This window comes from Strix aluco, chromosome 2 (genome assembly GCF_031877795.1).
Source record: "Strix aluco isolate bStrAlu1 chromosome 2, bStrAlu1.hap1, whole genome shotgun sequence".
NCBI classification, from domain to species: Eukaryota; Metazoa; Chordata; class Aves; order Strigiformes; family Strigidae; genus Strix; species Strix aluco.
This window is the reverse complement of record NC_133932.1, coordinates 107,623,285-107,650,941: the sequence shown is the minus strand read 5'-3', so window position 1 is coordinate 107,650,941 and position 27,657 is coordinate 107,623,285. Positions and strand designations below refer to the sequence as shown.

Below are 27,657 nucleotides of genomic sequence, written 5' to 3'. Positions count from 1 at the left end.
TTTAAAAAAAAAAAACCAAACCAACAAAAAGCCCCCAAAAACCCAAACACCCCACCCCCCCCAAACCAAAGCCAAAAACCAAACCAGCCCCACAGAGTGTGTATTACTGGATCTTACCGATTTCACAGTGCTTGACAAATACCCATGACCTCAATTTCAGAAAACAGCAAATTTATTTGCAGAGACTAATGTAGGCCCCAGTGATTACAATTTATGGATCTGTTTTTTTTCACTAATAAATCTGCATGTGCCTGTAACCTTACAGCAGGTATGTACAGACATACACACCTACTGTTTTTATTGGGTGCTTTTAAGGCGTTACATTGCACCAATCAGGCGGTAAAGCAGAGGACCTGGAACTTCAGGTTTGAAGTTTAGCTTAACTACGGGTCAGATTTTGGGGTTATGACTGTGAAGTTTTGCAAAGCTCAGAATTTTGTATTGTTGGAGGAGGCCAGGGAGCTGCTGTAGCATGATGTTGGGAGTTTGGGCTAGGATAGCCTGACAAAAGGCTTTCAAATGTGTCATAAATGTTTCTAATGAACAACTTGTTTTGGACTGCAAGTTGTAAAGGCCTGGCAGGGTGCAGGTAGAACCAAAGAGTACAGGACTTCACCTCTAAGCTGCTCTGAAGCTTGTCAGTGATTCAGAGTGCTGCTATAGGGAAAAGGAACTCGCATGAGCTTTTGTGTCTTTCCTACAGTGGATTTGCATCTCTCTTTGTTCCCTAAGAACAGATAAAGCCGTGCTCCACGTTAATGCACTTTTGTTTTGGGTGGCAGTTTGCTGAGCAGTGGCGCTCGAGTCCTTGGCTCAGGCAGTAAACTGGTGGTGTTTCGAGTTCTGGCCAGCCAGCGGGCCTGAGCTGTATAAGCACATAAAACCACTAGTATCTTGTTCTGTGGGGCACAGCTAATCGTTCTACCCCGAGAGCTTATGTTTTGGATGTTGTTATTGTGTGCTGACTGATCTCCACCCTCGCACAGAACCAGTGCAAGCTACAACTTGTTACTAGTCCTGGAGCAAGCACAGCTGCTGCAACAGCAAAGGGGATGGTGCTGCAGCCCGTCAGGGCACGGAGTGACAGCACACCCCCTCCTCCACCATGGCCCATGCAACAGCAGGGCTAGTGAGCATGACTACACAGCTTTCTTAAAAACATTTTATTTCATTAACTTACCCTTTTGTAGCTAAACAATGTTTTTCTGTATTCAAACCATTTTTTTAAGACAAACCACATGGAAGTCAAATCCTTCCTTAATGGAGAAAGGAAGATACAGTCCATTGTTTGCTCCATTTTACATTGTACATGTTGTTTATGATGCCCAACAATTTCTGGTCTGCCTGCAAACACTGTTTCACCCCTGCCATTACAGCAGAATGAGTTTTATATTAAGCAGTCAATCAAGGATCATTTAATTAAAAAAACCAAACTCCTGTTCATAATTCAGAAGGCTTCTTTGAGTGCAAGTTCTGCTAATTTATCTTCTTTGGAAAGCCAAAGCAGCACTGTGATCCTTATAAAACATCGCTGTCTTGATGCAGACAGGGAAGCAGCTACCGCACACAGGCAGGAGAGGGCTCCTGCAGCTAAAGTGACTTTAACGAGTGTTCTGTGGCACCTGATGTTGCCTTGTCTTTGAGAAAAAAACTCTTCCTTAGAGGGTTTTGTTGAGCTTTAAAAAAAGCTAAATTTGGTGTTTAACACTCACTGATCCATTGTAAAATTGAAAGAAACGGACAACTTAAAATTATTGCAACAGTGAGGTATAAAAAAATGAGTAAAACGCCCAGTTCTTGCTGTGTCCCTGTCCGGGGGGGGGGGGGGGGGGGGGGGGGGGCGGGGGTGGGGTGGGGTGGGGGGGCGGGCAGGGAATTACTTAGACACTGACCAGAAGTGCTCTATGGTTTCTATCATTAGAAAACCCTAAATATTGACACCGTTACAGACAGACTGAGGGGTTATTCAGACACCGTACTGGAGGTACTAGCGGTGTTCTCTTGGGGAGGAAGGACGACTTCTTTTAAGTCCCGCAGTAGCTCAATCTTGTTATCCAGTCTTTTTCTACTTTCCAGAAGTTCCTGGATTTTTTCCTCCGTTCCTATTAGGAAAAAGAAAGGGATAAAAGCTTTTAGTCATATGTAACTATTATTAATTTAAAATACATGTTATATATACACTTGGTCTCATCATAGAGATGGACTGTGTGTTGTATGAAAGAGACCAGTTGAAGTATTAAAGTGTCAAAAGAAAAAAGTAGTTACATACTTTGTCATCCATATACTGTAATCTCAAAACTAGCTACATTATAGATTTAATTTAAACCATCACAGCAAATGTAAAAATTATTAGCTTAGTGACTTAACCCAATGTTACTTGGCATATGAGCTTTAACAGTTCCTTTTTCAGAATCCATTTGTATGGGGACTCCTCCAATAAAGATGCATTTTAAATCTTTAAAGACAATTACACACTTAAAGCAAATTTACGAGCTCACTGGATTTTAGCCAACAACAACAACATTAAACCTAAAAAGAGATGGTTTGGACAAATGCATACAACAGCTAGATTCTCAAATACATGACTCAGGAGCATTTAATGTTCCTGCTTCTGGCAAAATAGTTGTTTCCAGTATGCTGATGGGATTAACCAAGTTCTTTACCTTCTTTGCAAAGCCCTGCCTGCCCGAGTTGCTGCTTCTCTACCACTTCCATTCCCCTGAAGGCAAAGACGAAGTCAGTGAGGGCTCCCTAACAGGCCTCGCTAGAGTTCAGAAGCATTACCACAACCTTAGATTGGTAATTGCGAGTTTTAAATGAAGCACTTGCTTTGTTCAGTAACAAAACACAAAGAGGTGTCGGTAACCTCTGAGCAGCAAAGTTAGTCAGTGAACAACAAACGGTGTGTGGGAATGTCAGAGTTAAGATTTTAGTAAGAAGCAAAGGCTGTTTTGTACAAACCTGAATGTGTTTTTCTCTTTTGGGTGTGTGTGTGGGGGAAGACATTGAAGGAGGTCTCCACACTTGTAATGGGTAGAGTGGGGAAAGCACCTCCAGACATTGACCTTTTCATTCTGAACTACAGAGCCTGAACCATAGCTAACTGTGATTTTTTTAAAAAAAAGTTCCTTTGGCCTTCTGCCTCCCCCCTGCTTCTTCCTCTTTGTGCAGAAAGCCCATCACTGCTGCTGTTTGTGTGTGTACGCAGAAGATTATGTACATGCACACACTTTTGTAATGCATTTTTACATACATTGCCCACTGAGCTTGAGTGCGGATGTTGCAAACGGGCAGCCCCAACAATGGTGGTGCCCACTGCCTGTTGAAAATTCTGGGCAGGGTTCATTAGAGGGACCTGACACCTCACCTGACGTCTCTGACCAAAAAAAAGCAGGTGACCCCTCTTCCCTCTGCTTTCCTCTGCTGTCAGGTGACACTTAACACTTGACAGCAGATCCCATCTCTGCCCCATCCCAGGCCGTGCCCACTGTTTAGTCAACAAGACTGCAATGGAAACTGCCATCTTCATTGCTGGCCACCAGCAGCCTTCATGGCGCCTCCGCCGGGTATCAAGTCTGTGTGGTTAAAAGAATGAGCAGGCACAAATCTGAAGAAAAAACTGGACAAGTGGGAGCTGGAGGAAAAATCTCTTAGGGAATATTTGGATACGAATTAATAAATTATCAGAAATAAAACAAAGAGCAAACATGACGACTGTGTTACTGTATTCAGCATATGGGTGACCTACAGCTGGAGGACATACGGCTCCGTTTCCCTCCTTCCAAAAGGATGTGGCAGAAACAGAAATAGCCCAGAGAAAGATGTCAGCGATGGGAATGACTGGCCTGTGGGAGCACTTCCCAGGAAGGCACGTAACAGATTGGGAACCTTCCACCTCATACAGGAGATCACCTAAAGGAAAACAATATGTATTTCTGTAAAGTCGGCAATGGCCGGGGGAATGTGGACCTGGAAGGGCTGCGCTTGCTCTTCCCTAAGGGTCGGGCTTTGACCCCAGCTGGCAACTAAGCTCGGCCACTGGCTGGGGGCCACCGTCTCGACAGGGAGGCAAAGCACAACCAGGTGCTCAGTGCAGGCAGCACAGCAGTGTGAAAACAAAGTATCACCTTCTTCCTCTGCACAACTGAACTGCAGAATTCACTGTGGCAGATCCCCTGAAAACAAACGCTGCCAAGGACCTCAAAAGCTACTGGACAGACTGCTGGCCAGCACAAAGGGGAGATTAAAGCTGACTGAGGTATTGCTCTGAGCAGGACACATGACAACAGAACAGAAAGCAAAACTAAAGGATGTCACTCTTCCTTGGAGGAGAGAACGAGAACCTCCACCCTAGAAATTTGAAACTGCTGTTGAGGCAATAGCAGGTCCCATATGAAAAGTTTTAAATGCAGTCAAGTGTGCAGTAAAGCATGCTGCGAAATAATTGTTTATTCCTGTACATAAAAGGGATTTAAAAAACTGGTATCAACAATTAGAGTTCAGAGTAACCTTGCTGTGCTGACGCATAAGGCTTTAAAACAGGTTTTGCATGACGATCCCAGAAGTGAAAAAAAAAAGAAAAAAATCGATTGAAGGTAAAGCATGTCAGATGACCTGAAATCATCAGTTCCAGGAGAAAGATCAAAGAAGACACGGTATTTATTTTAGTTCTACTTTATTTAGCCTTAGACTTTTTAAGTCATCACAGAGACTTGCTAGCTAGAGCTTGGAAGGCAGATTAGGACAACAACAAAAAAAAAAAGCTGGAGATATCCTTCCCTCCCTACAGTTTCACTTATAGCTAACACAGTTTTCATTCCTTTCTCACTGGTTCATTTTAAGAGCTCCTCTTGGATGTGTGTTTTCATTACTGACCTTGAAATTAAAAGTAGGCTGATGGTATCAGAAAAGAAGATTGTGTGGTACAGGAAGAACTGAGCTGCTCAAATAGTGAGGAACTGGAGAGGAGACAACTTTTACACCTGAGAATCACACGGTTGTGTGTATGTAGGTGCCAATATCAAGCATTTCTCCTGTAAGCTGAGAAGAGGATGAAGTAATTGATGCAGCTGTGAAAGAAACAAGTGTGATCCAAGGTGGTGTCACATGAGGAGTTTTGAACAGAGATGTTTTAATGCCCTCAGATGAGGCACTGGGGGAACCTTGTGTCAGATAACTGCAACACCAGTCACTCCCTTTTGCAAAAGAGGGATTTAAACGCGGGAACAGGAGACTGAAGAGAGGAGCCTGGCTTTTTCAGTCAAGCGAAGGGGAAACAGCAAACATGAGCAAACACCACCTTCACACACTGAACCTCAGCGTTAGCTAATTAAAATCCATTTCCCTTTTCACAGGGATAAATTAAAGGAGAAGGTGGAACAAGGCTGCTAGCTGTTAGAGAGGGAAATGGGAGCAAGGGACTTTCCGATCTGAAAAAGTTTTAACCTTGTTGCTTACAATATAGCTGGGACTTGAGTCCAAACCCCAGAGTTTCCTTCCACAGTGGTGACCCCAAGCAACTGCTCCTGCCCTTGTTTTCATTTCACTCTGAGCATCCCCAGCTTGTTTTTCAAAGCACGTTACAACTGCCATCAGGTCCAGGTAAGTTCTGCTCCTAGCGTTTAATGCTCTTAACTGAAACGCAACAGTCAGTCTGCCCAGCATTCATCAGACAGGAGCAGAGCTGCAACGCGGGCGAGCTGCTGAAGGGAGGCTGTGGAGAAGGAAGGGAAATAACCTGCAGAAACAGGACACCAGTGCACCCTGCGGGAGAGGAAGTTCCTCTGGGGTGGAGACCCTTTGGTCTTTTAAAGCTGTGGAACTGTGACTTGCCTCCCTCTTCAGGTCAGCCAGCCACATTTGACATACTGATTTCTAAAGATTCAGGCAGCAATGGCTTTTACTCAACTGTTTATATAATGTTGAGAAAAAAGTTCTTTGGCATTTTCATTTTAAATGGTCATTTTCTCAAAATGCTCAGAAGAATAACTTCAGTGCCAAAAGCCATACCAACTGCTACTGCTCTGACAGCTTATTTCACATACCTGAATGTATATTGGTCAGTATATTTTCAAACAGTCCACAGTCAAAGAGTGACATCACTGTCTCTTCATACTCTGAGGAAAGAGATAATTGATTTAATATTACTGAGTAAAGGTTTACAGAACCCTCGCATTAACGCAGAGCCCTACATTAGAAGTAGCACAAAACAACAATTATTTATTTTATACCATACCAATTGCTTGAGGTTTTAAGATGTCTTTCTTCTCATATAATCCATACTGAGAAAGAAGGATCAATTTGTCAGTTCTACTTTTTTTTTTTAGTTTCATACAGAAAATAGGAAACGGGGCCTACCTGTAATTCCCTTCTTGGGTCTGCACCACGTGAACAGCCCATTTAAAAAAGAGCAATATACTTAAGTGATATTTCATTCCATTGTGTCAGGACTGTATGTGTAATGGCAGGGCCAACCATACCAATTCCTCTTGACAGATCACGTGACACGTGGGACAGTGCTATCACTGTCAGATGGTAAAAACCAGCCCAGAATTATGCCTCAATTTCATAACTGAGGCTTCCAACGAAACAAAATACAAAACACCTACAGAGTTCACATGACCATTAAGAGGTTTCCTTAACGGCAAAAACCTTTGAATCCCTGCTGTGTCCTGGACTTCATTACTGCTTCTAGCAGCTGCTGTCATGTTACATGCAAGCTGCTCGTGAGGAAGATTTAGCCAGGTGGGACATTTCACTTCCCATGCATGTGCTTCAGTTACTTTGCATAAATTAGCGTTCTTTATCCAAAGGTATTTTCATAACTTTGAAAAGCTGGGAGGACAATAGGAGAGGAAGGTCTGGTATTTTCTTTTTTCACTGTGTTGTGGACAAAGCAACATTAGAGTGGAATCCTCCAAGAACAAAGTGCTTCATACAAGCTGATACTGAAATCGATGAAACCCTCAAACACACACTAACAGTTGACAATGAAGTTCTAACTAATCACCCAAAGACTTAAAATGTACATACTAAGGGATTTTTCCCTCAAAAGAGAGTACTGATATTAACAGATAGCTGGTCCCTCTGTGAAGCTGTAAGAACAACACAGACTTATGAGCCAAATAAACCTTCCAATTCTATTCAGGACCTCTCTCCTCTTCAGTGCCCAGGAGAAGACGTCAGGCTGAACCCACCTATGCTTCTGCCAACGGCTAAAAGGTAGCTTCAAAAATTCAGGTTAGAAGGCCTTACTAGAGCATGCTGAGTTGGCAGCTCTTCCCCTCTGCTCACATGGGTATACCAAAAAAAATACTCTCTCCACCTGCTGTGCAGCTGCAGAAATAAGACAGGACCCAGTTATTTGGCACTACAGAAGAACCCTCAGGAAGGTGACCTAGGGCCAAGTGCCTGGCATTCAGATCAGCATTTCTGAGAGCAGAGTCCCCCATGGGTCTTCATACCTGTTTCTGAAGTGTTGTCATCCATCAGTTTTTCCTGTGCCAGGTGAAGTGTGTCCAGCATTTCTTCAAATATGTCATCCAGAAGCCCGGCTTGCTTGCATTTCCTAAGAAAGTCTATTCGGACTGTTAAAACACAAAACCACACTTATACAGCAGTAATCTCTAAAGCGGGCTTTACTCGCTTGCTTCAGAAACTAAAACTTTAGCCAAAGTCCCCCCTTTCAGTAACAAATACTTATGCAAATCTCTGGCTCCTCCAGCTACCCACTCAGCCCTTTTCAGTAGGAACAAAAACATGGTCAGGCAAACTTACCTAAGCTCTAGATTTGACTTCATTCATCAAAAGCAAGTATCTCCACAACTCTAAATGCGCCATTCCTAAAGCCTCCTGACACCCCCTAGTATAGCAAAGCAAGTGACTTGTCTAGCTTTTTTTTTTTTCCCAGTCCTCAGGGCCACACTGTGGACTAAACGGGCTAAAGGACAGAAAATAGTGCAAGAAGTGAATCAGTACTGATTTGGTAAGAGAATTAAGGCCACTTTTACTCCAAGTGATCCAGGCATTAAACTTGTTTATTACAGCCCATTTTATATGTCTGCTTTCTCAGATTTGGATTGCTAGAGAAATAACTACTTCTTTTTTCTTCATCTCAGAGCAGCAGGTCAGTGACAGGTTTCAGTAAGATCAATCTAATGGGCTGCTCAAAAGGAAAGAGCTATCGGACAGCTCACAGAAGTCTGCCAGTCTCCATTAAAAACAATGTTACTTTTTTACTGGAGACATTTGTGAGAAAAAAAATGCCATTTCACTTACACTAGATGCCCTACAAATATTCCAGGATTCTTTATAGGTTCCCTGTTCTTTATAGTGGTAGTAAAAATTCAGAAAAAACATTAGGCAGCCACCTACTGTTACAACACCATGCCCATGTACTAAGCATAGCCATGGGAAGGTGAATAATCACCACTAACACCTCCCAAGCTTCCAAGGGACAGCATAATCCTGACAAGCAATTGCAGCAGGACCTCTAGGGTAACTTGAAAACTGCAGAACTGAAGGAAGGGTTCAGTCATTGATTTCGCTGTTGCAGTACCATATTTAAGCAGTAAAATACTACATTGTGTTAAGCACCCTATGTCCACCTAGGGTTCAAAAGGTAAGATAAGCACGCGGTGGCAGCAGCAACTGGAGCAGCGTTTAGCGAGCCCCACGCCTGCCCCGTGAGGCAGAGCTCCTCTTCGAGGTGCGCTGAACTCCCCTCACTGCTGGGTTGCTGCTCAGCCCCTGCTCCTCACAGCACCTCCTCTGCTAACCCATTCCAGAGCACTGCCCGGCAGAACGGCACCCCTCTCCTTCAGGAGAGGCTCGGCACCAGGAGACCGAGGTGATTCCCTTTCAAATGTAACTGTATCGACATGGGGGTGAGGGGGTCAGGCAGAGGCACCCCTGTTTACTGGAGACACACAGCTGAACACAGCAGCCAACCGGAGCAGGGACATTCCCGGGTGAATTCACCAGCTCACATCACACAGCGAACGCCGGCCAAAGCACAGAGATTTGTTTGCTGCACAATTATTAAAACCTGCACAGTCATTCTGCAAATCAGGCTTCCGCTACCTTGCCAGAGCTTTGAGAGTCACTCGTCTCAGGAGAATAAAAAAGATACATTTGCAGCATTGCTGCTATCAACCATCTCCATGCTCTGAACTTCAACATAACAGATCACAGTATCTCCTAGTTGTTCTATAAAGCGAGTCGCACCTTTATGCCTGTTGTTTTTTCTTTTTAGCATTTGTAAACTGTTTTCTTCTGCCATCTCTTCTGTGCTCTGTAAGAAAATCAAAACATACTTTTACATCATACTGATATTTACTGCTTTGTTTTCATTATCTTACCTCTGTATTATCAGAAAGATAAAAAAGCAGCTCATATTTACGTGAGTACAGTCAGCTTCTCTGCACAGCTAATGTTATTCCTCTCCAAACATTCCATTTTTAAAAAGGGAAGCAGAAATTGCTTCAAAGCAAAAACTCTTTAAGAAAAGCCCAACACCAGAGACACCACCCTCCTTAATTATTGCATTCACAAATAGCACAGATGTTAAATGCCTACTGCTAACTCCCAGTGCAAATGATGTTTAGTTCCCTAAACCTGATGTAATACTAAAAAGGATTTGAGAGGAGAGGGGGCATATTTTTCTTTTCCTTTGGACAGGACCAAGTTGTTCTCTGCTGTTCCACATCATACCACAGTTCTACAAACAATTCTTAAGCTCGGTCACAAAATTCCACCACTGTAAGAATGCACTGCTTACACAATGGTAAACAATTTATCCCGCAGTGGTAAAACCCGGAGCCCCTCAGCTTCTCATTTTGCAGTGTTTGTATTGATTTCCGAGGTGGCTAGCACTGGAGAGCAGCAGGAACGACACACTATCATTGGTAACAGGTCAAACGAATCTCAGTTGTAATACCAGGAAGCAGATCTACAGCTGAGAAATTCTTGGGAGACAAATAACCTACCCTTACAAGAGTACTACATAATATCTGCAAAGATCATCCACATTCCCTCACGTGACCCCCCCCTTTAATCTCAAGACCTCAAGACCAAGGAAAGCTGGTTATTGATTCCTTTAGAAAGGAGAAATCCCGATCCCTCCAAGAGTCAATGAGAGTTCCCATGCATACTTCCATGGAGCCAAGAGAATCACCTCAAAACTTAAAATAAGCTGTATTTATAGGTCTTTTAACAACGGGCTCACTGTTGTTAACAGTTTATAACCACTTCCCCTGCAACCAGAGGGATGCTTGATAGCTCCTGAACGCTTGGGAAGGCCATCTCCATCAGCAGAGCTGAGAACTGCCTGATCTGCAATGAAAATCTGCCACATTTACCACGAGCACAGGCTCAGAAACAAGCTAAGTGCCCATTTAAAAGGCCAAGAGACTCATCAAAAGCAGTTTTTCACGGAAACTGTGTCAAGCCCTAAGCAAACCTGAGGGATGTAGTACTTCCAAAGAAAAGGAAGTACTTCTGATGGTGTCAACATCACAGGCACTGAGTCAGCTTGGTTTGGAGGTTCCTATCGCATTTGTGCCACGATACCCGAGGGCAGCACGCAAACAGTTTTGTGTTGACAGCATGACAAGATCAAAACAAGGCAGCTGTAAAGAAAAAGTTACTGCTTCTGTGAGGAAGTCTCTGTCTGAATACATGGTCAAAATACTTCACTAACAAAATCCTTTGCTTGTAGCAGATGTGGGTTCCTGTTTTAGAACTACTCAAATTCAGAATTACCATTTGTTCCGTGATGGTGGAAGATTTCAATTCATATCTTCTCCTCTTACTAGCTGCATCTAGGAATCGAGAAACAATAAAGTTACAAATGTGTCAATCCCAGACTGATGATTTCACATCATTCAAATTCTCTCTTTTCCCAATATGCTACAAAAGTGAGGCACTTTGGGTGGCAAGGCAAGAGTATGTTTCAGCTTCCCCAAATACCTGACATTTCAGTGGAATTCACATTATTCAAACCCCAGTTTTGAACATAAGATTTTTGACTGTGGCAGAGTGAACTTATTCTCTCTGGCAGCAGCACTACCTCTATGTGGCAAAAACTTCAGGCAAATTTAAGATGACTGGTTTTTTTTTTAGTCAATTCTTGTTTATGTCAATACACCCTCAAAACTAAGACTACATAAAGAATTATTTTAGGTGTCCCAAAGACATACAAAGGGCATTAGGTTTTTCACTGATACAATGAACCTCCTAGAAAGCCTCCAAAAGTAATTTCACTTGTAAGTTTAATATTATTTACACTACTAAGTGTTTTTAGTGACATGGCATGAGATCTCTGCAAAATTATCTGTTTCACTCTGTCCTTTCTTTCAGCATGGACCAGCCTCTCTCCAACATCAGAACTGGCAGCTGCTGAAAACAGCTGCAGCATCAGAAGCAGAGAAGGATAACTCCGGCAAGGAACACATGGCAGGAGCAGAGAAAACTAGAGAACCAAAACCTGAGGCTTTTAAATGCAGCGGGGTTTAAATGCAGCGGGGTTATATGTCTCCTTCTCATTTAACTCTACCTCCTTTGGGCATCACTTAGTAAGGTTTTTCGTGTTAGAAACCATCCTATTAAGAGGAATGAGGAGTTACTGTTGAAACAAGTCTAGATTTTGGGTACTGGCACTGTATATTTGCATTTTTCACGTCCTGAAAGGAAATCATAGCCTCTCATTTAATCCAAAATAAAACTGGGTGGCTTAATTTGGAGCAGTCTAGGAGACACTGGTGTAGGCACAAAGTGTTCTTTGCTGTCTAGCACAACATCTTTGACCTGTGGTAGGATTTTTCTCAGCTCTTTCTGATGTTTTCTTTAGAGATGTCTTATAAAACAAGAGAAACACAGTCTGAAGAACAGCCCAACCCTTCCTGCTACCCAGTGTTTTCTGTTCTTCTGCCTTTACTCTCTGCACATTCAATATTTCCAGTTAAGCGGAGGTTGGAGCCTGTTTCCAAGTCCAAACTGCCCTCCAATGCCTGCTGCACAGAGCTGCAGTGAGATGTCTTGGCCCCTAAGGCACACTATCCCCCCCTTCCAAGGACAGCAGAGCCCTGACATTTCAGCACAGGAATGCTGTCTGGACCAAGAACAAGAGGATGTTCCTTGATCCCATTTTCTCCAAGCTACCAGGGAAAACAAGCCTGGAGAGGCAGCCCTTTTGTACCAGCTCCTGTTCCCACACAGCCTAGCACTGGCTCAGCCTGCCCCAGAGGAACTGCTGAGTTGCTTCAGCTGAGTTGGGAACCTGAAATTCAAAACTCTACCATGGAGCCACAGTGCTTCCATCCCAGCCTGTCTCACCCCCCACCCTGTGTGGACCTGCAAGCACACTCAGCACAGGTGTCTTCTGCCTGCCCAGACGGGCCAGGAGTGGGCCAGAGAACATGCTGCTTCAGCCAGCTCATCAGCAGATACCCCTGGCTATTGTGGGTGCCACGCATGCGTCCGAGAGCTGCTCAGAGGCAGGAGACATCAGGCTCGGAGAACCAAGTGTCATTTACTCAACTCTCGCACCTGCTCCCCACCTCCTGGGGTGCAGCTACTCTCTCAGACAGAAGCTCATTCAGGAGGCAGGGCAGACACTGCCAGCAGAATCCATTTACCCCTCATAAACAAAGGGTCTCCAAATTAAGTGCCTCTGGAAGATCTCCTCTAGGAGAAAACTCTTTTTTCAGGGAACAGGTCATACACTGTATATGCAGCACTTGAAGACATTAAGACCTTCAACCTCATAAGATTTAAGTCTTCCTTATGAAGGAGGTGGTCTACAGGGCTGGACCTAATGCCTTAATCTCATATCATACTGAAAACAAAAGCAATCCTGGCCCTGTCTAGTACTTGGGCAGGAGACAACCTGGCGTCCCAGACAGACCCAACAGACTGACAACCATTAGACCGCAGAAATCAAACTAATTTTAAAAAGGGAGGGAATGTCAGGCCTCAGATCTACAGGTAAGTAAAAAGCAAAACTACTTAGTGAAATAAGAAGCTGCATTTGGTTAGTGAACCACAGCAATTATCAGGTGTTAAACAGACTGTATGTCTGGCCAAGAAGCCCCAGACCCTATGACTAAAAGTTTAAATGATAATCACCTAACCCACCCCTTGAGTGACATCAGGGTGGAGCCAGACTTTCTCAAGAAGATTAGCTAAAGTTTGCTAGACTTCAGGGGGAGCACACCACTCTCAGCATTAGTGCTCACAGTTTGATTGAGCTTAACTTCAAAGTGAAGGCCAGTCTAGGACTCACTCCGTTTTGGGCAGGACTGTATACATTAGGTTAACAAAGTCACAGCTTTGGTTGGTTATTCAGTGAGATTCCTGACCACCTCTGAATCAGCAAGGACCAGGACTGCCAATTTAAGCCACATTTCTGTAGCAAAGGAAGCAATCCTTAAGCAGGAGTTGTATAACCCTTTTGTTACACTTAAAAAGCTCTTTGGGATCCTTCAGAATGAAAGGCCCTAGTTAAAAAACTACTGCAGTGAATACAGAAAATGCAAATGTGAAGGTTTTAACACAGATAAAAATCCCAAGGTGACCACTCCTGTAACAGCCGTCTCTTTGCTAATCAAGTGCAAGCTTGTGCATCACTTGTTAGTGTGGCTCTCATATCTCACATGGATTTTACAGGCTGCTTGGGCCTACCTGCCCACACAGAGTCAGAATAAGTCCATGAAGGATCAGGTCCACAGCATTTTAAGTCACTTTTGAAAGAGATTCAGGGAAGATCAAATATAAACACTTCCTACTTCAAAAAATCTTCTCAATTTTTATGCATACACATGGACCTCAACCAAACCACTCCTGCAAGATTAGAAATCCACCGCTCAATATAAAGGTGGAGTAACATTTATTTTGTTCAAATGAATTACTGACTGTAGGATGCAAACTTTTAAAACAAATGAAATCAATGAAGCCATTAAAGAAACTCACCATAGTGATTGGTCCTATTGCCTGGGTCATGTTTTGGGCAGAACACTCTAAAATTTAAGTTCAATTTTAAGAAAAAGAGAAAAAGTATTAATAAATATGTAAACAGAGTTATGCTGACCGATTTTAACAGATATTTTCCCCTCTTTTCATTGAATGTAAACTGAAACTCGCTTAAAAGAATTGTCAGGATTTTTGTTCAGCATTATCCACCTAGGAAAGCACCTATTGTAAAGTCACGTACATGCACAAATTTGTATTTGTACTTTTGGAGCCTCAGTGGATTCTGAACACTGAAGCTTTGAATTACCAGTTCCATTACCCCACTCTGATTGGACTTGCTCACTGTTCAAATTCTGAGTCAGACACATTTCATCTGGTGCAGCGATCACTGTGGCAGAAGTACTCTTATTGAAACACCTTATTAAAACGAGATTAATGCCATCACGATGAAATACCACAGTACCCATATTGCTTGATTGTAGCTACAGAAGTTCTGCCCCCTTGCCCTGTACCACTCAGGCCAGGTCCAGAACCTCTTTAGACATATCTGCTTACCAGTCATTTATAATTTATAAGAATTTATAAGCCCTGCCTGACATGCTGGCACAGCCACACGGCACGGCACCACCACACACAGTACCAGTTACTTGCTTGGAGATCTCTGTGCCACTCCCTTTCCGCTGCCCAGTGCTGATGAGGTGTTCCCCAAATCCTGAGGAAGTAGGGCACCCTCTCTGAGATCCAGTAGCTTAAAGCTGCTCAATCCATTCATTCCTTAAAGACTTTAGTAATATGTGAGATGGGAATATTTTCTCTGGTTCTAGGAGAGCAATGTGAATCCCTTGGAAGAGGCAAAATACAACAAATACAGCTGGAAGCATTCCTTATCTTCTGGATACAATAATGTGTAAAGAACGTGAATCAGCTTCTATAATATGCCTTTCTTACAGAAGGATCCCAAATCACTTTTTAAGCAAAGTTGCCTTGTCAAGAGTGTGATTAGCTGATCTCTTCATTACAAATCTACTTGCCAAGACTAATGCTCAAGTGTTTAGAAGCAATTTTTAAAAGGAACTGCATTTTCTAGGACATTTTCTAATTATTGTCATTCCTTTATTTTAACAAAATAGAAGCACTGACCTTAGAAACGCAGTCTGTTTCCTTGACGAGCCAGCTTTTTTGCATGAAATGCATTCTGATGTACAAAAAACCAGATTTATGCATGCCTAACAATTCAATCAGAAAGCTAAGTACTGGAGACACTTTATTTACATCCCTGAATTTCTACTATTACTCTCTGAACGCTGTTTTTTTTCTTCCCTCCCTTTAATTCTATTCTTTCCCAGTTAAAACCAACCTTCCTAAGTACAAGACAATAACTTTTACTACTCAGGCCACTTTATTTGGAATCACTTCCCTACTACCATTTTTGCAAGGTGGCAGGACAAATTACGCTTATTTCCCCACCTCTACTGTTACTAGCCACTTCCATAGCACTGTATGCCCTCTCTTTTTTGTTCTGATATTCAGTGCTCATCATCACAATGATGGCAACTCAGAATTTACAAACACCGTCTCTCTCTCTTGAAGTAAGGGATTCTCTCTTTTGATATGCTTTTCAGAACGTTATCTTCCACCATGAAAAAAAGTGCAGGGGGCTGTCAATCAATGTCCACTGTTTTTCAAGTCTTGTTCGTCTTCTCTCCAATAATTTCAAGCTAGCTACAAATTTTGTGCTTTATTTATGCCACTAATACTGTGCAAAAGTATTTGCGTTCAAATCCCTGAAACCTGCCTCACAATCTTTCTCTAATACATTCCTCCTCCATCTCTTCAATACAGGTTGCTATAGCCTAGTTTCCTGTATTTCTATATAGGACAAGCTACTAGTCTCACACCATGACTTAATACAAAGCATTTTAAGGGTCCCACTTCCAAGGTCACCAGTTCAGAAAACCACCAAATTAAACCATGTATTCAACCAGTTCTTTACCAGTTTGTATCTAGGCTGTTATCAGCTCATTTTTCAACATCTTGAGAGGTTCAGTCTTCTTCAGCTTGATGTATCCTTTTGAAGTGCTGAGGCTTGGACAACAGGCCCAAGCCAGAGTTGACCTATAGATGAATCCTGTATATTTTATAACTGATAACCATTGTGCTAATAGGTATTATACTAAGTTATAACAAACCACCTATTCTGATGTAAAAAGTGGAAGTATTGAAGCCTGAACAACAGGCCCTGAGCCAAAACCGCTAACTCAGTATGTAGTCATTAGTGAAATATGTATGGAAGATGTAGCTATCTCGAATGTATCTTTATCCTTCTTTGTGTGTGGATAAGATAACAGGGTCATGGAGCCAGTTGTCTGGCCTTGTGACCAGATGTGTGACCTTGCTCATAAATAAATTAGATAAGCAGGGAAAATCCCTTAGCTTCTTCCTTGAGCCCTGGCCAGGCTCTGGGGGAATCTAATGTGACAGTGAAACCAGATGTTTCCACTTAAAACAAAGGTGCCAGCTATTCTGGCTTGCTGATTTTTAGTATATAAGGCTGGACCCGCTCACAGCGACTTTGGAAGCCTCACCTACGGGTGGACGCACCGTGTAGGATTTCCCACTTGCCGGGACAGGCTCTCCAAATCCTCGCTGTAACCGGGGCTGCCCAGCGCCTGCGGGTCTGGATGATGGTAACGTATGCAAGTGGTGATGGATCTTTCTTAATCACTATTCTCTCTCTCATGTAGTAATGATTTGATGCATTACCCTGTATTTTCCTATTTAAGTGCACTATTTTGTCTTTTCTCACTGTATGTTTTCTGTATTACTCTGTTACATTATTTAGTTATCCCCAGTAAAATAGGCCTACTCTTTTCACTCTGGTGTCTGAGTTTAATTGGTATCCTTAATCAGCAAAACACCTTTCTAAAGCTATATGATGAGAGCCACTTACTTCTGTGATCATAGAAGGTTTTCATCTTCCCAGCTACACTCTTTCAAGAACTTTGCGGATTTCCAAAGACTTTATAAGCATAAGCTAAATATATCACCTTCGCCATACAGCTGGGCTTACAGCCTTGCAGAAAGACGTATTTATTTTGGACTGAGCCCTAATGAAGCAGCCAGGAGTGCAAGTGTTCTGACACAAAAGGACCCATCATCCACTGCTACCTAAGATTGCACCTCTTCCTGAAACAAGTAGTGATTAGATGGTCTACCAGATTAATCTAAGACTAACATGGCCTGTGATCTCTCTGGCCTTGAACAGAAATGGACATTGATCGGGGGTTTTATGCACCTCAGACTTTACTGTAACTTCAGCACTTCAAAAGGTCACTAAAGTCCCAATTTCTCAACCCCTTCATCTGCATCCTCCAAACAACTCTTTCCATCTACTAACGGCAATGCAGGCAGCCCACGGGCAGCAGACACCAGGACTAGCACGATTAGGACAAAAAGTTTAAGTCTGTTTAATTGTGTTAATGCTAGCAATATACTCAAAATATAACTTTGGGAATACAAAGTTCTCTGCTAGCATATGGAGGGAAAATTACCAGAATTTGCCTAATGTGAACAGATCCAGAAGTGCTATAGCCTGCTCTGTGTTCAGACCACATTTACTGAAGCTTCTGAACCAACAGAAACTGAGAATCTGAGTGACATTAACAAAAATCTTGGTCTTTGAAGACTAACTAGATAGTCTGACTTCCTTGGTTTTGGCCTAGTGATCTTTCAGGTGTGTTGCAGGCTCGAACACTGAATAGATTTCTTCCCATTGCTGTTCTGTTTTGCTGTGAAAGGAAAACATTTCCCCCATTGCTTGTGAACAGAGGATCGAGCATCACTTTGAGAGAACATATTTCCTTTTTAAAAAACTTTAAAAACCACAATTTTTAAGTCTCTCTTCCTGACACCACCACCAAAACAATAATTAGTTAGAAAATACTTGGTTAAATACCGGTAGACTCCATTTACTTCATCTGTTTCTATTGCAGCATCATCGCAGAGTGCACAGAAGTAGTGATAACTTCTGCGACAGGCTCTTTCCTCACATCCCACAGTGGCTCCTTTCTTGCGACAGAAGTTGCACACCTAGAACAGGATGAGGTTTAGCAGGTAAGCATTACAGACAGCTACTGAAAACCCTGCCATACATGGCAAATACTATCCTCTGTGGGAAAATCAAATCTTTTGTTGCAAGTTGCCTCTAACTCATCAGGCTAGTTCACTCCTGAAAACTCCTACCCTGGTCATTATTTCAGACACCTTTTTGCTATCTTATCTCTATTTCATACTGACGAACTTGTAAAATGATGTCAAGAGCCACGTGAGGACACTGGGCAAATTTGCCCCCTCCCCTAAATCTTGCCCAAGTTATTTCAATACCTATCGGTATTAGTGCTTGTATTTATGTTTTCTAGGCTAACTTTGTAATCAAAAGAGTTCCACCCAGCATGTAAGGGAGGAGGGCAGCTGGAGACAAAGCCAATAAGAAAAACTCATATAAATAACCTTCCTTCTGCTAAAACCAGAAGGTGTTTCCCTTTATGCTTACAGATTGCATAATTTTGTTTCAGGCACTGCCTTAGCCCTTTACCAAAGTCTCAGGAAACTCAGACTAAGGACTTAAAGGCCAGGAAGAACAACCCATTTTAATACAAAATTAACTAAATTTCACCAAATATAATGTTAAATCAATGTTTCTAACTCTACATCTGCAATTTCCTTAACCTTAGTAGATTAGGACCAAGTACTTTTCTGCATTTTTTTCCAAGCATAAAACAGGCCAGACAACCTTCAGTACTGTGAGATAGGACTAAGGGCAGATTCAGAAAGAAACTCCTTACCAGTCGCTTTCCTCTCTTGAGTTCTTTCAACACTGATGCCACATCAAACCTTATATCCAGATTATCTGGGTTATATTCTTCGGATTCCACAAATCCTGAGGAAAATAACTAAAGACAAAAGAAACAATATTACGAATTAATAGAGGGACTCAGTCACCAGGGCAGAAAAGAGAGGAAGGGTACATCTTTTCTTCTTGCACTTGCCCTACCTAAGAAGGCTGATTTTTCTCTGTGTTTTTAACAGGTTTCACCTACATTGAACAAGGAGCTGTGCTTAAACCTTTATCCAGTCAAAAGTTCCTCTGTCTATATAGGAGATTTCACATGACCTGAAGGTGAACCAAGAAAAGATAACAAGGTGAAAAAGTGAACTTAGTAAGAAGTGTGAATGAAGAAAGTCTGGAAGTTCAGGCTGTCCAGAGCAAGGAGGAGAAGCACTTCGGCTGACAGGCCTCCACACCTTGAACATCTTGTTATCTGCCCAGTTGTTCAGCCTTACAGCTGGATGCAACACTTCTATGCTAATAAAATTTCCACACAGTCCAATGCTGACAACAGTTGACTGCATGAGAAACATAAGAACATTGTACAAAGCCTGGGAGAAACCCACAAAAAAGGTATACATGCACACTTGGGCCACTCTTAACTCCCACAGAAGTGCTGAGCCATGTCAACAAGTGAGGAAAGAGAAGTTCTTAGCAACTTTTTTCTAATTGTTATATATAACTAATTCCAAACAAAAGTGAGCTACCCTTATGTCAACTGGCAGGCACAGTCTGTCTGTTCAGAAGGTGATAGCTAACCACAAAAAAGCCAAAAAGCGCAGAGAAGCCTAAGGCAGAAAGGCAGAGAAATTAGTAAAGTTAACTGAAAAAAAAAAAAAAAAGAAAAAGTTTCAACACTGAAGCAACATTAGAGTCCTAACAAAACATTCAAGTAACACTGTAAAAGAGGTATCAGATGTTTCTGAAACATTCTGCTACTAAAAAAAAAAAAAAAAAAAGGGGTAGAAAAACTAAGATGTAAACATAAAACTTGCAAGAATAAGATGGTTGGAACAGTGAAAGCCAAAAAGCTGTTCCAGCAGCAGACACATCTGCACTAAGCGACCCTCACTTAAGGGAGAATATGGCATCTGTAATTGATTCTGCACACCAAGAACCAGCTCCACTAAGATCCCAGAATAAAGTGGAGACATTTTGACAGCAAGAAGAGTAAATATATTCTAGGATCACAGCACATTTTAGAGCTTCACAGATATTTTCATTTAATAAACTTCTGATACTTTTATTCCTTGTTTTATATAAGGCACAGACTGGAAGTTTTTCACCTTGATATATCAAGTGATGTGAATATTTTCCTGCAAAAGTTTAAGTAAATACACAACTTTCTGTGGTCTGAGAAACCTCATCCAATTTAGTGTCTCAGGAAGACCTATCCCTACTGCTAGACTGTATGTGTCTCTAGAACCGTTGACCAGGAACACACACGCACGAAAATGTCGCAAACCAACATGTCCAGCGGTGCAGCCATGTCCTCCCCCTCTCCAAAATTCTGGCCGAGCCCTGTTGCTTTTCATAGCTTTTCAAACTAATATAAACTTGATGGTTTGGATAACCAACCTTTTAATTCAGACACCATTGTAGAGTCAAAAATAGACACACAGTGGAGACTTCCCCTTTAGCCCTTCTTCTCCATTCCTCTTAGGTACCAACCAACTAAAAGCCACTCACCAGACAATCCTGATGAGCTGCAATATTTCGCTCTTTGGCAATATACATTACAGAACCAGCCTCCCCTTCTGAACAAAAGGCACATGTTCTTCTCACCATCTTCGCCATTATTCGGAAAACACCTAGAGCAGGAAAACTGGGACAAAACACAAAGCAATTCATGCAACTATCATATGCCAAGCAGGACGAACAGAGAAAAGCAGAGCTTGCCAGTGCTTGTCCTCTAACTGCTCCTTCACCTGCATCCCCTAAACTTTGGTGCTTTGCTTCTCCAGCAACAACTACTAGTGGAATAGGCAAAGACAGCTCTTGGGAGAACAGTGGGATGGAAACCAAATCCCAGAAGCTCCAGCAGTTAGAGCAGAAGGAAAATGGGTTTATTTCCTCTTGGAAAGTCACTAACAAGTCATAATGGGCAATACAATAGTTTTCAAGCTTGTTCGGCAGTATCTGCTCCAACAACAGGCCCAAGAGCAGGCCAACAAGTCATGCCCTAGATGTGAAACCCTTTTTATTCGGAGGAGGGCAGTCATTCATATCAGTGCTTTCCTTAAGCTAGTTCTGCCACATGTGGGTCTGCAAGTCAACCAAGGAGAGAAAAATAGCTGTCGCCAAATTTCACCAGTGCCTTCCAGTTCACAGAAAACAAGGCAAAACCACTAATTCCTTCCTGTAAAAAGGATATAGCAAAGAAACATGGAGAGGTGTGTTGTGTTTGTATAGGTGGCAGGGGTTCTTTTGCTTCCCCTAACAAGCCTATGCTTTGCCCTTGACCATAATGGGTGAGTCATTCCACACCCCCACACCCCCCCCATCAAGGTTCCAGAGTCTTTTTTTTGTATTTTCTCCTTGTCATGCCTGAGGGAGGAAAAGGTGAGTGGCTCCATGGTGCTCAATTGCCCTCTGGGCTCAAACCACACAGTCCTGACAGTCCTTTTTGGTGCTCAACATGGGGCAGAGGAATGCAAGCAGGTAAGGATAATAATTGGGAGAGGTAACGGGCAAAACACAGACTGAACCTTGTTAGTGGAACGATCATGGGAATTTCTGTTGTTGCGATGGTGGTGGAGAGACGAGGGGTGGGTTGTGTTTCAGTATTGTGATGATGTTATTTTTAGCTTAGTGTGGGGAAGTTTTTTGTTTTGGGGTTTTTTTGTGTTAATGTGAGTAAGCTTGTGAATACTGTCTTGTGTAACGAATATGGACTTTAATGACAATTCTTAAATATGTGATTCACAGAGGTGAGGGGTGGAATGTGCTGGATTTGAGTAGTGAGGTTTTCGGTAGTAGGGGAGGGAGAAGGTGCTAGAAGCTCCCCCAGCTCCAAGTCAGACTCGCCTCTGTGCCAAGGCTGAGCCAATTAGTGACACTGACTGCGCCTCTGTGATAACATATTTAAGAAGGGGAACCTGAGAGGAGGGGTGGGAGTAGTTGTGAGGGAGACACCTCTGCAAACATTGAGGTCAGTGGAAGAAAGGAGGAGGAGAAGGAGGAGGGGGAGGTGCACCAGAGCAAAGCCTCCCCTGCAGCCCATGGTGAGAGGGCAGGCTGTGCTCCTGCAGCTCATGGAGGTCACTGGTGGAGCAGATGCCCACCTGCAGCCCATGAAGGACCCCAGCACTGGAGCAGGTGGTTGTGCCTGAAGAAGGCCGGGACTCTGAGGGAAGAAGCCCCCGCTGTTGTAGTTTGGCACTGGGAGGACTGCAACACGCAGGAAGGACCTACACCAGAGCAACTTGGGAAGGGCTACGGCCTGTGGGAAGGACTCAGGTCAGAGAAAGTTCATGGAGGACTGTCTCCCGTGAGAGGGACCCCATGCTGGAGCAGGGGAAGAATGCGAGTGTCCCCCACCCCGAGGAGGAAGAAGAATCAGGACTGACCGCACCGCCCCATTCCCTGCTCCCTGCACCATGGAGGGGAGGAGGTAGAGAAACTGGGAGCAAAGCTGAGCCAGGGAAGAAGGGAGGGGTGGGGGGAAGGTGTTTTTAAGATGTGGTTAATACTTCTCACTGTCCTACTCTGTTAATTGTTGTTGTTGTTAGTGTTTGAATTAAATCTATGTTCTTTTTCTTCCTGTAGAGTCTGTCTTTGCCCTGTGACCATAATGGGTGAGCAATTCCCTCCTTGTCTCTATCTCAATCCCTGAGCCTTTTGTTGTATTTTTTTTCTTGCCATTCCTGAGGGGGAAGGGGTGAGCAAGCAGCTTCGTGGTGCTCAGTTGTCCTCTGGGCTCAAACCATGACAACAGGGCAGAAGACAGAGTCAGAAACAAGAGATCTGAACCACTCCCTCTCAATGAGGTGGAACACTAACATGAGTGACATAATTTTCTCTATACCCTGGGATTTTCCCCAGGGACATCTGCTCTCCTTTTGTGGACATATTCACTCAAGTATTAATTGTTCTTCTTCACACAGTCTCTCTTTTTCCCCAGCAGCTGTAAAATTTTAAGGCCAGCTACTTATTTCACAAAACAGACTAAATGCTTCTGGATAAGCCTTTACCCACAACATCCACCGGTAGTTTACAGCATCATGCCACACACTATTAGCAGAAGTTTTACTTTGTCTGTGGTTGCTGTGCAAGTCCACTGCAGAAATCTTCAACAATATCCCACTCCTACTAGGTGTGATACTCCAAACTGCCCTTTGCTGGAGACGTCACCTCTGACAGCACAAACTCCTGCAGGATAAGGGTAAGAAAAGTCTGTTTTTACTTTCAAGAAACAAGAAGATTTGAAGTTAACTTATTCTAGTGAAAGAAAGGCAGTAAGGTTTAAGTACAAAACAGGTGGGAAACCTCAGAGTCCAGCACATCTCACAACCTTTCTGTAGCTTTCAACAGCCAACCTGTTTGGGTTTTCTGTGTGTGTGGCAGGAATTTTGGTAGCAGGGCAAAGGGCTACAGCGGTGACCCCTGTGAGAAGGTGCTAGAAGCTCCCCCAGCTCTAAGTCAGACCCAACTCTGCACTAAGGCCAAGCCATTAGTGATGGTGGCCGTGCCTCTGTGATAACACATTTAAGAAGGAGAACCTAAGAGGAGGGGTGGGAGTAGTTGTGAGGTAGACACCTCTGTGAACATTGAGGTCAGTGTAACAAAGGAGGAGGAAGAAGGGGGAGGTGCACCAGAGCAGAGCCTCCCCTGCAGCCCGTGGTGAGAGAGCAGGGCCACCCCCCTGCCACCACAGAGGTCACCAGTGGAGCAGATGCCCACCTACAGCCCGTGGAGGACCCCACACCAGAGCAGGTGGCTGTGCCCAAAGAAGGCTGGCACTCTGTGGGAAGTCCCCACTGTTGTAGTTTGGCACTGCGAGGACTGCAACGCCCAGGAGGCACCCACGCTGGAGCAGTTTGTGAAGAGCTGCAGCCCGTGGGAAGGACTCATGTCAGAGAAAGTTCGTGGAGGACTGTCTCTTGTGAGAGGGACACCACTCTGGAGCAGGGGAGGAGTGCAAAGAGTCCTCCCCCTAAGGAGGAAGAAGCAGCAGAAACGACGTGTAACGGACCACCTGCACCCCAACCCTCTGTGCCATTGGAGGGGAGTTGGTAGAGAAATTGGGAGCAAAGCTGAGCCTGGGAAGAAGGGAGGGGTGGGGGAAGGTGTTTTTAAGATGTGGTAACGCTTCTCCCTGTCCCACTCTGTTAAGTGTTGGTTTTGTTAGTGTTTGAATTAAAGTGATGTTCCTTTTTTTTCTTCCCCTAACAAGTCTGTCTTTTGCCCGTAACCATAACAGGTGAGCCACCCCTCTCTGTTCTTATCTCCGTTCCTTAGCCTTTTGCTTTATTTTCTCCTTCCCAGCGCTGGTGGGGGAAGGGGTGAGTGAACAGCTGCGTGGTACTCAGTTGCCCTCTGGGCTCAAACCACACAGGTAGGGACTGATTTCGAACATCCATCTATACAGCAACCATCACGTGAGTCTCAGAACGTAAGGATTAAATAAATATGATAGAAACAAATATAAATGTATAGAAATATTAGAAATAGAATAGAAAACAAAGATGGAAAAAAAATAAAAAGCAGAATAAGCTAGAGTCTGAATGGCCTAGAACTCCGGAAAAGTTCTCTGCAGCAAACTAATACCTGGAATCGGTGCAGATACATAGGCCCTGCTCAGGCCCAGTCAGAGGATCCAGCTTCGGGGGCCCTGGGAACTTCGTGAGGGAGAGGCTGAAGGTGAAGTCTACAGTCCCTGGTGTTCTTACAGGCTGAGGAGAAATCCTGGTGCTGTAGGAGAACAGAGGACATGCAGTCAAGGTCAGCCTTGGGGTTACACCAGTGCCTTTCCAGGAACCCTGAAGCGGTGGAAGGACAGCTCTTAGCCATTCCTCACTGCAGAAGCAGCCAGACTGCAACCGCTGTCCCATTTAGCTCAGTATTCTGTCCCCCACAGGAGCACTGCTTCAGGCCTGTGCTCTTCCCTAGCTTGCTGCTACAGATTACCTCCAGAGAGAGGATACTGAGCTAAATGGGGCAATGGATCCAGCTGGGTGCTCTCAAGTGAGAAGGGAGAGGCTAAGAGCATGGTTCCAGCTCCATCGTTTAATTACGTTTCACGTAAACAACCCCTTGCTTTAGCAGGTCTTAAGACTGGACGGACTCCATTCTCTGTCACTTCTCAATCTCTTCTCTACTCCTGCTATGTTCCTTCAAAAGGGTGGACTGGCTACCATTTACAATACAAAGTCACAATGGCACTCTGTATTTTTCTCTTATTTTCTTAATAATTCTTCATATTTCAATCACATTTCAGACCGCTTCTGAGCATGGAGCCGACACTTTCATAGCACTACGTATTATAGTCCTCCAGATCTTTCTCCTAAATGGTATCAGATAGTATGGAGGGCATCAGATTATTGCTCTGACCAATGCATAATTTTCCATTTATCAATGCTGGACTTTCACCTGCTATTTTATAGTCAAATCAGTCACTGTCACAAAATTCTACAGCTCTTCACAGCCAGCTTTCACTACCATAGAAATGGACTGTGGGAACCTAAGGAGACTAATTCATATATAAGAGCTGGAGACCCTTCCACTGCTCTCCACTAATGACAGAGCAAATGAAGCTGCAAAACAGAAGACAGAGGAGAAACAGCTAAGGGAAAGAAACAGTCACGTGCCTTTGGCTGCTTCTTTGGTACCTGTGCCATTTGATACAAGCAGGTTTGGGGTTTTTTTGCAAGTGACAAAACGAAAGAAAACAGGAAACAAAACAGAAAGTAAAAAGGGACGAGTTGACAACTGCACACGGATTGTGCCACTTCCAAATAAACCTTGCTGAAACATTACCAGTTTGTCTAAGTATTTCTTCTCCAGAACCAATTCTGAAAGCATCCTTGTATGTAAATACACACATTTTACACAGGAGAAAACTAAGGCACCGAATGTCACTCGGCATATCTGTAGGGAAGTAAGGAAAAGAACCCAAGTCCCTGACTTCCAGCACGTTACTGAAATCCACTGCCCCAGCTCCTGCTCTGCTTTCCTTTTCACCCCAGAATTGTGAAGGATTTGATCTACTGAAGTAGGGAGAAAGAAGGAAATTACACACCTGTTACCCCACACTCACTGTCCTCCACTTGCACTTTGTGAGGAAAGAAGCACTGCTGGTCACATATCAGCTGGGCATGACCTACGCAAACCGCCTCCCATTCTCCCCCAAGTCATTAGCAGCATAAACACACCCAGCCTTTGCAAGGATTTCAGAACAAAAATCAAAGAAATCTATCTTTCTCATCAGCTTTCACTTGCTACAGGGGAAATATTTTTAAGATTATAAAAAAATATTTTCTTTAAGAAAGGCATATGTTAACATATCCCATCCAAGTGATGGGGGTGACTGGAGGGTTCCTCATTAGATCTAAACTCTCACCTATTCAAAAGATCACAGAATCATAGAATGGTTTGGGTTGGAAGGGACCTTTGAAGATCATCTAGTCCAACCCACCTCTGCCAGGGCAGGGACACCTTTCACCAGATCAGGTTGCCCAAAGCCCTGTCCAGCCTGGCCTTGAACACTGCCAGGGAGGGGGCAGCCACAGCTTCTCTGGGAAACCTGTGCCAGGGTCTCATCATCCTCATCATAAAAACTGTCTTCCTTATGTCCAATCTAAACCTACCTTCTTTCAGTTTAAAACCATTGCCCCTTGTCCTGTCACAACAGGGCCTGAGAAAAAGTCCCAGTGTTTCTTAATAACCCCACTTTATATATTGGAAGGCCACAAAAGGTCTCCCAGGAATTTCCTCTTCTCCAGGCTGAACAACCCCAACTCAGCCTTTCTCCATAGCAGAGGTGTCCCAGCCCTCTGACCATTCGCATGTCCCTCCTCTGGCCCCACTCTGACAGGTCCATGTCTGTCTTGTACTGGGGGCCCCAGAGACAGATACAGCACTCCAGGTGGGAGATGGAATTCTGGTGTTAGAAGTCCTCAATTGCTCCCTGACATGCTTCATGGAATAACACCTTACCCTCTATTGACATGCCACCACCAGCATTTTAAACACAGCAGCATCATTTTTAAGAGACTAACAGCTCCCACCTTGACACAACCACTAAGTGCCACACGGCAGAACTTCAGGGAGAAGGGTGTGGATGACTCTCCACCGATATGGACACCTGGGCGCTGAGGCAGGGCTAGGCCGGGGCCTGCTGAAGTGATGTCCTCCCTCATACCCTGGTTCTTCGAGGCCTAGTGGGGCGAACTATCACCTAGTTGGGCCTGCCTCGGCCCTGAGCCTCCCGGGGCGGCAGAGCCGCCAGAGCAGCCCCGGGAGGCTCAGGGCTGAGGCCAACCCGGTCTGGTAGCGGGGGGCCTCCAGGACAACGGCCACCGCTACCGGAGAGAAGCCCTGCCCTCCCCCCCCCCCGCTCCGCCCCGCCCCGCTCTCCCCCGAGCTCCAGCCGGGCCCATTCACTGAGACTCCGGAGGGGGGGGGGGTGGGAGTAGGGTACGACAAGCACTTGCGGGGCGCCGAACGCGGGGTGGCCCCAGCTCCCCCTCCCCCGTTTCCGCAGTGACTTACCGCGGGGCGGCGGGAACCACCCACCCCCGTCCTCACAGCCCAGCCCGCGCCCACAGCCGCTTCCGCGCTCGCCCGCCCCCCCGCCCCGC

The 27,657-nt window shown here is 44.2% G+C and overlaps 1 protein-coding gene across 4 annotated transcripts; it reads right to left on the bottom strand.

The window, feature by feature from the left end:
- Positions 1-154: 154 nt before the first annotated feature.
- Positions 155-27,657, bottom strand: PHF11 (PHD finger protein 11). 4 transcript variants are annotated; one of them, XM_074815740.1, is made up of 12 exons: positions 27,569-27,657; positions 24,620-24,769; positions 23,109-23,224; positions 20,546-20,681; positions 18,813-18,920; positions 17,924-18,057; positions 13,969-14,015; positions 10,762-10,820; positions 9,226-9,292; positions 7,464-7,586; positions 6,045-6,116; positions 155-2,102 (listed from the first exon to the last, which is right to left on the bottom strand). In XM_074815740.1, the coding sequence occupies exons 4-12, from the start codon at positions 20,651-20,653 to the stop codon at positions 1,963-1,965; spliced, it is 858 nt and encodes a 285-aa protein (XP_074671841.1). In that variant the 5' UTR covers positions 20,654-20,681; positions 23,109-23,224; positions 24,620-24,769; positions 27,569-27,657; the 3' UTR covers positions 155-1,962. The 4 variants fall into 4 exon arrangements, with proteins under 4 accessions (XP_074671841.1, XP_074671839.1, XP_074671840.1 ...); XM_074815738.1 differs by having other exon boundaries at positions 23,109-23,227; positions 24,626-24,769; XM_074815739.1 differs by lacking the exon at positions 27,569-27,657 and adding an exon at positions 26,097-26,244 and having other exon boundaries at positions 23,109-23,227; positions 24,626-24,769.

Coding starts and splice junctions, on each gene's coding strand:
- PHF11 (XM_074815740.1), bottom strand. CDS start 20,653: ATGGCGAAGATGGTGAGAAGAACATGTGCCTTTTGTTCAGAAGGGGAG. Junction 14,016..17,923: donor GAAGTAAATGGAGTCTACCG/GTATTTAACCAA, acceptor CTTAAATTTTAG/AGTGTTCTGCCCAAAACATG. Junction 9,293..10,761: donor CCACCATCACGGAACAAATG/GTAATTCTGAAT, acceptor ATTTTCTTACAG/AGCACAGAAGAGATGGCAGA.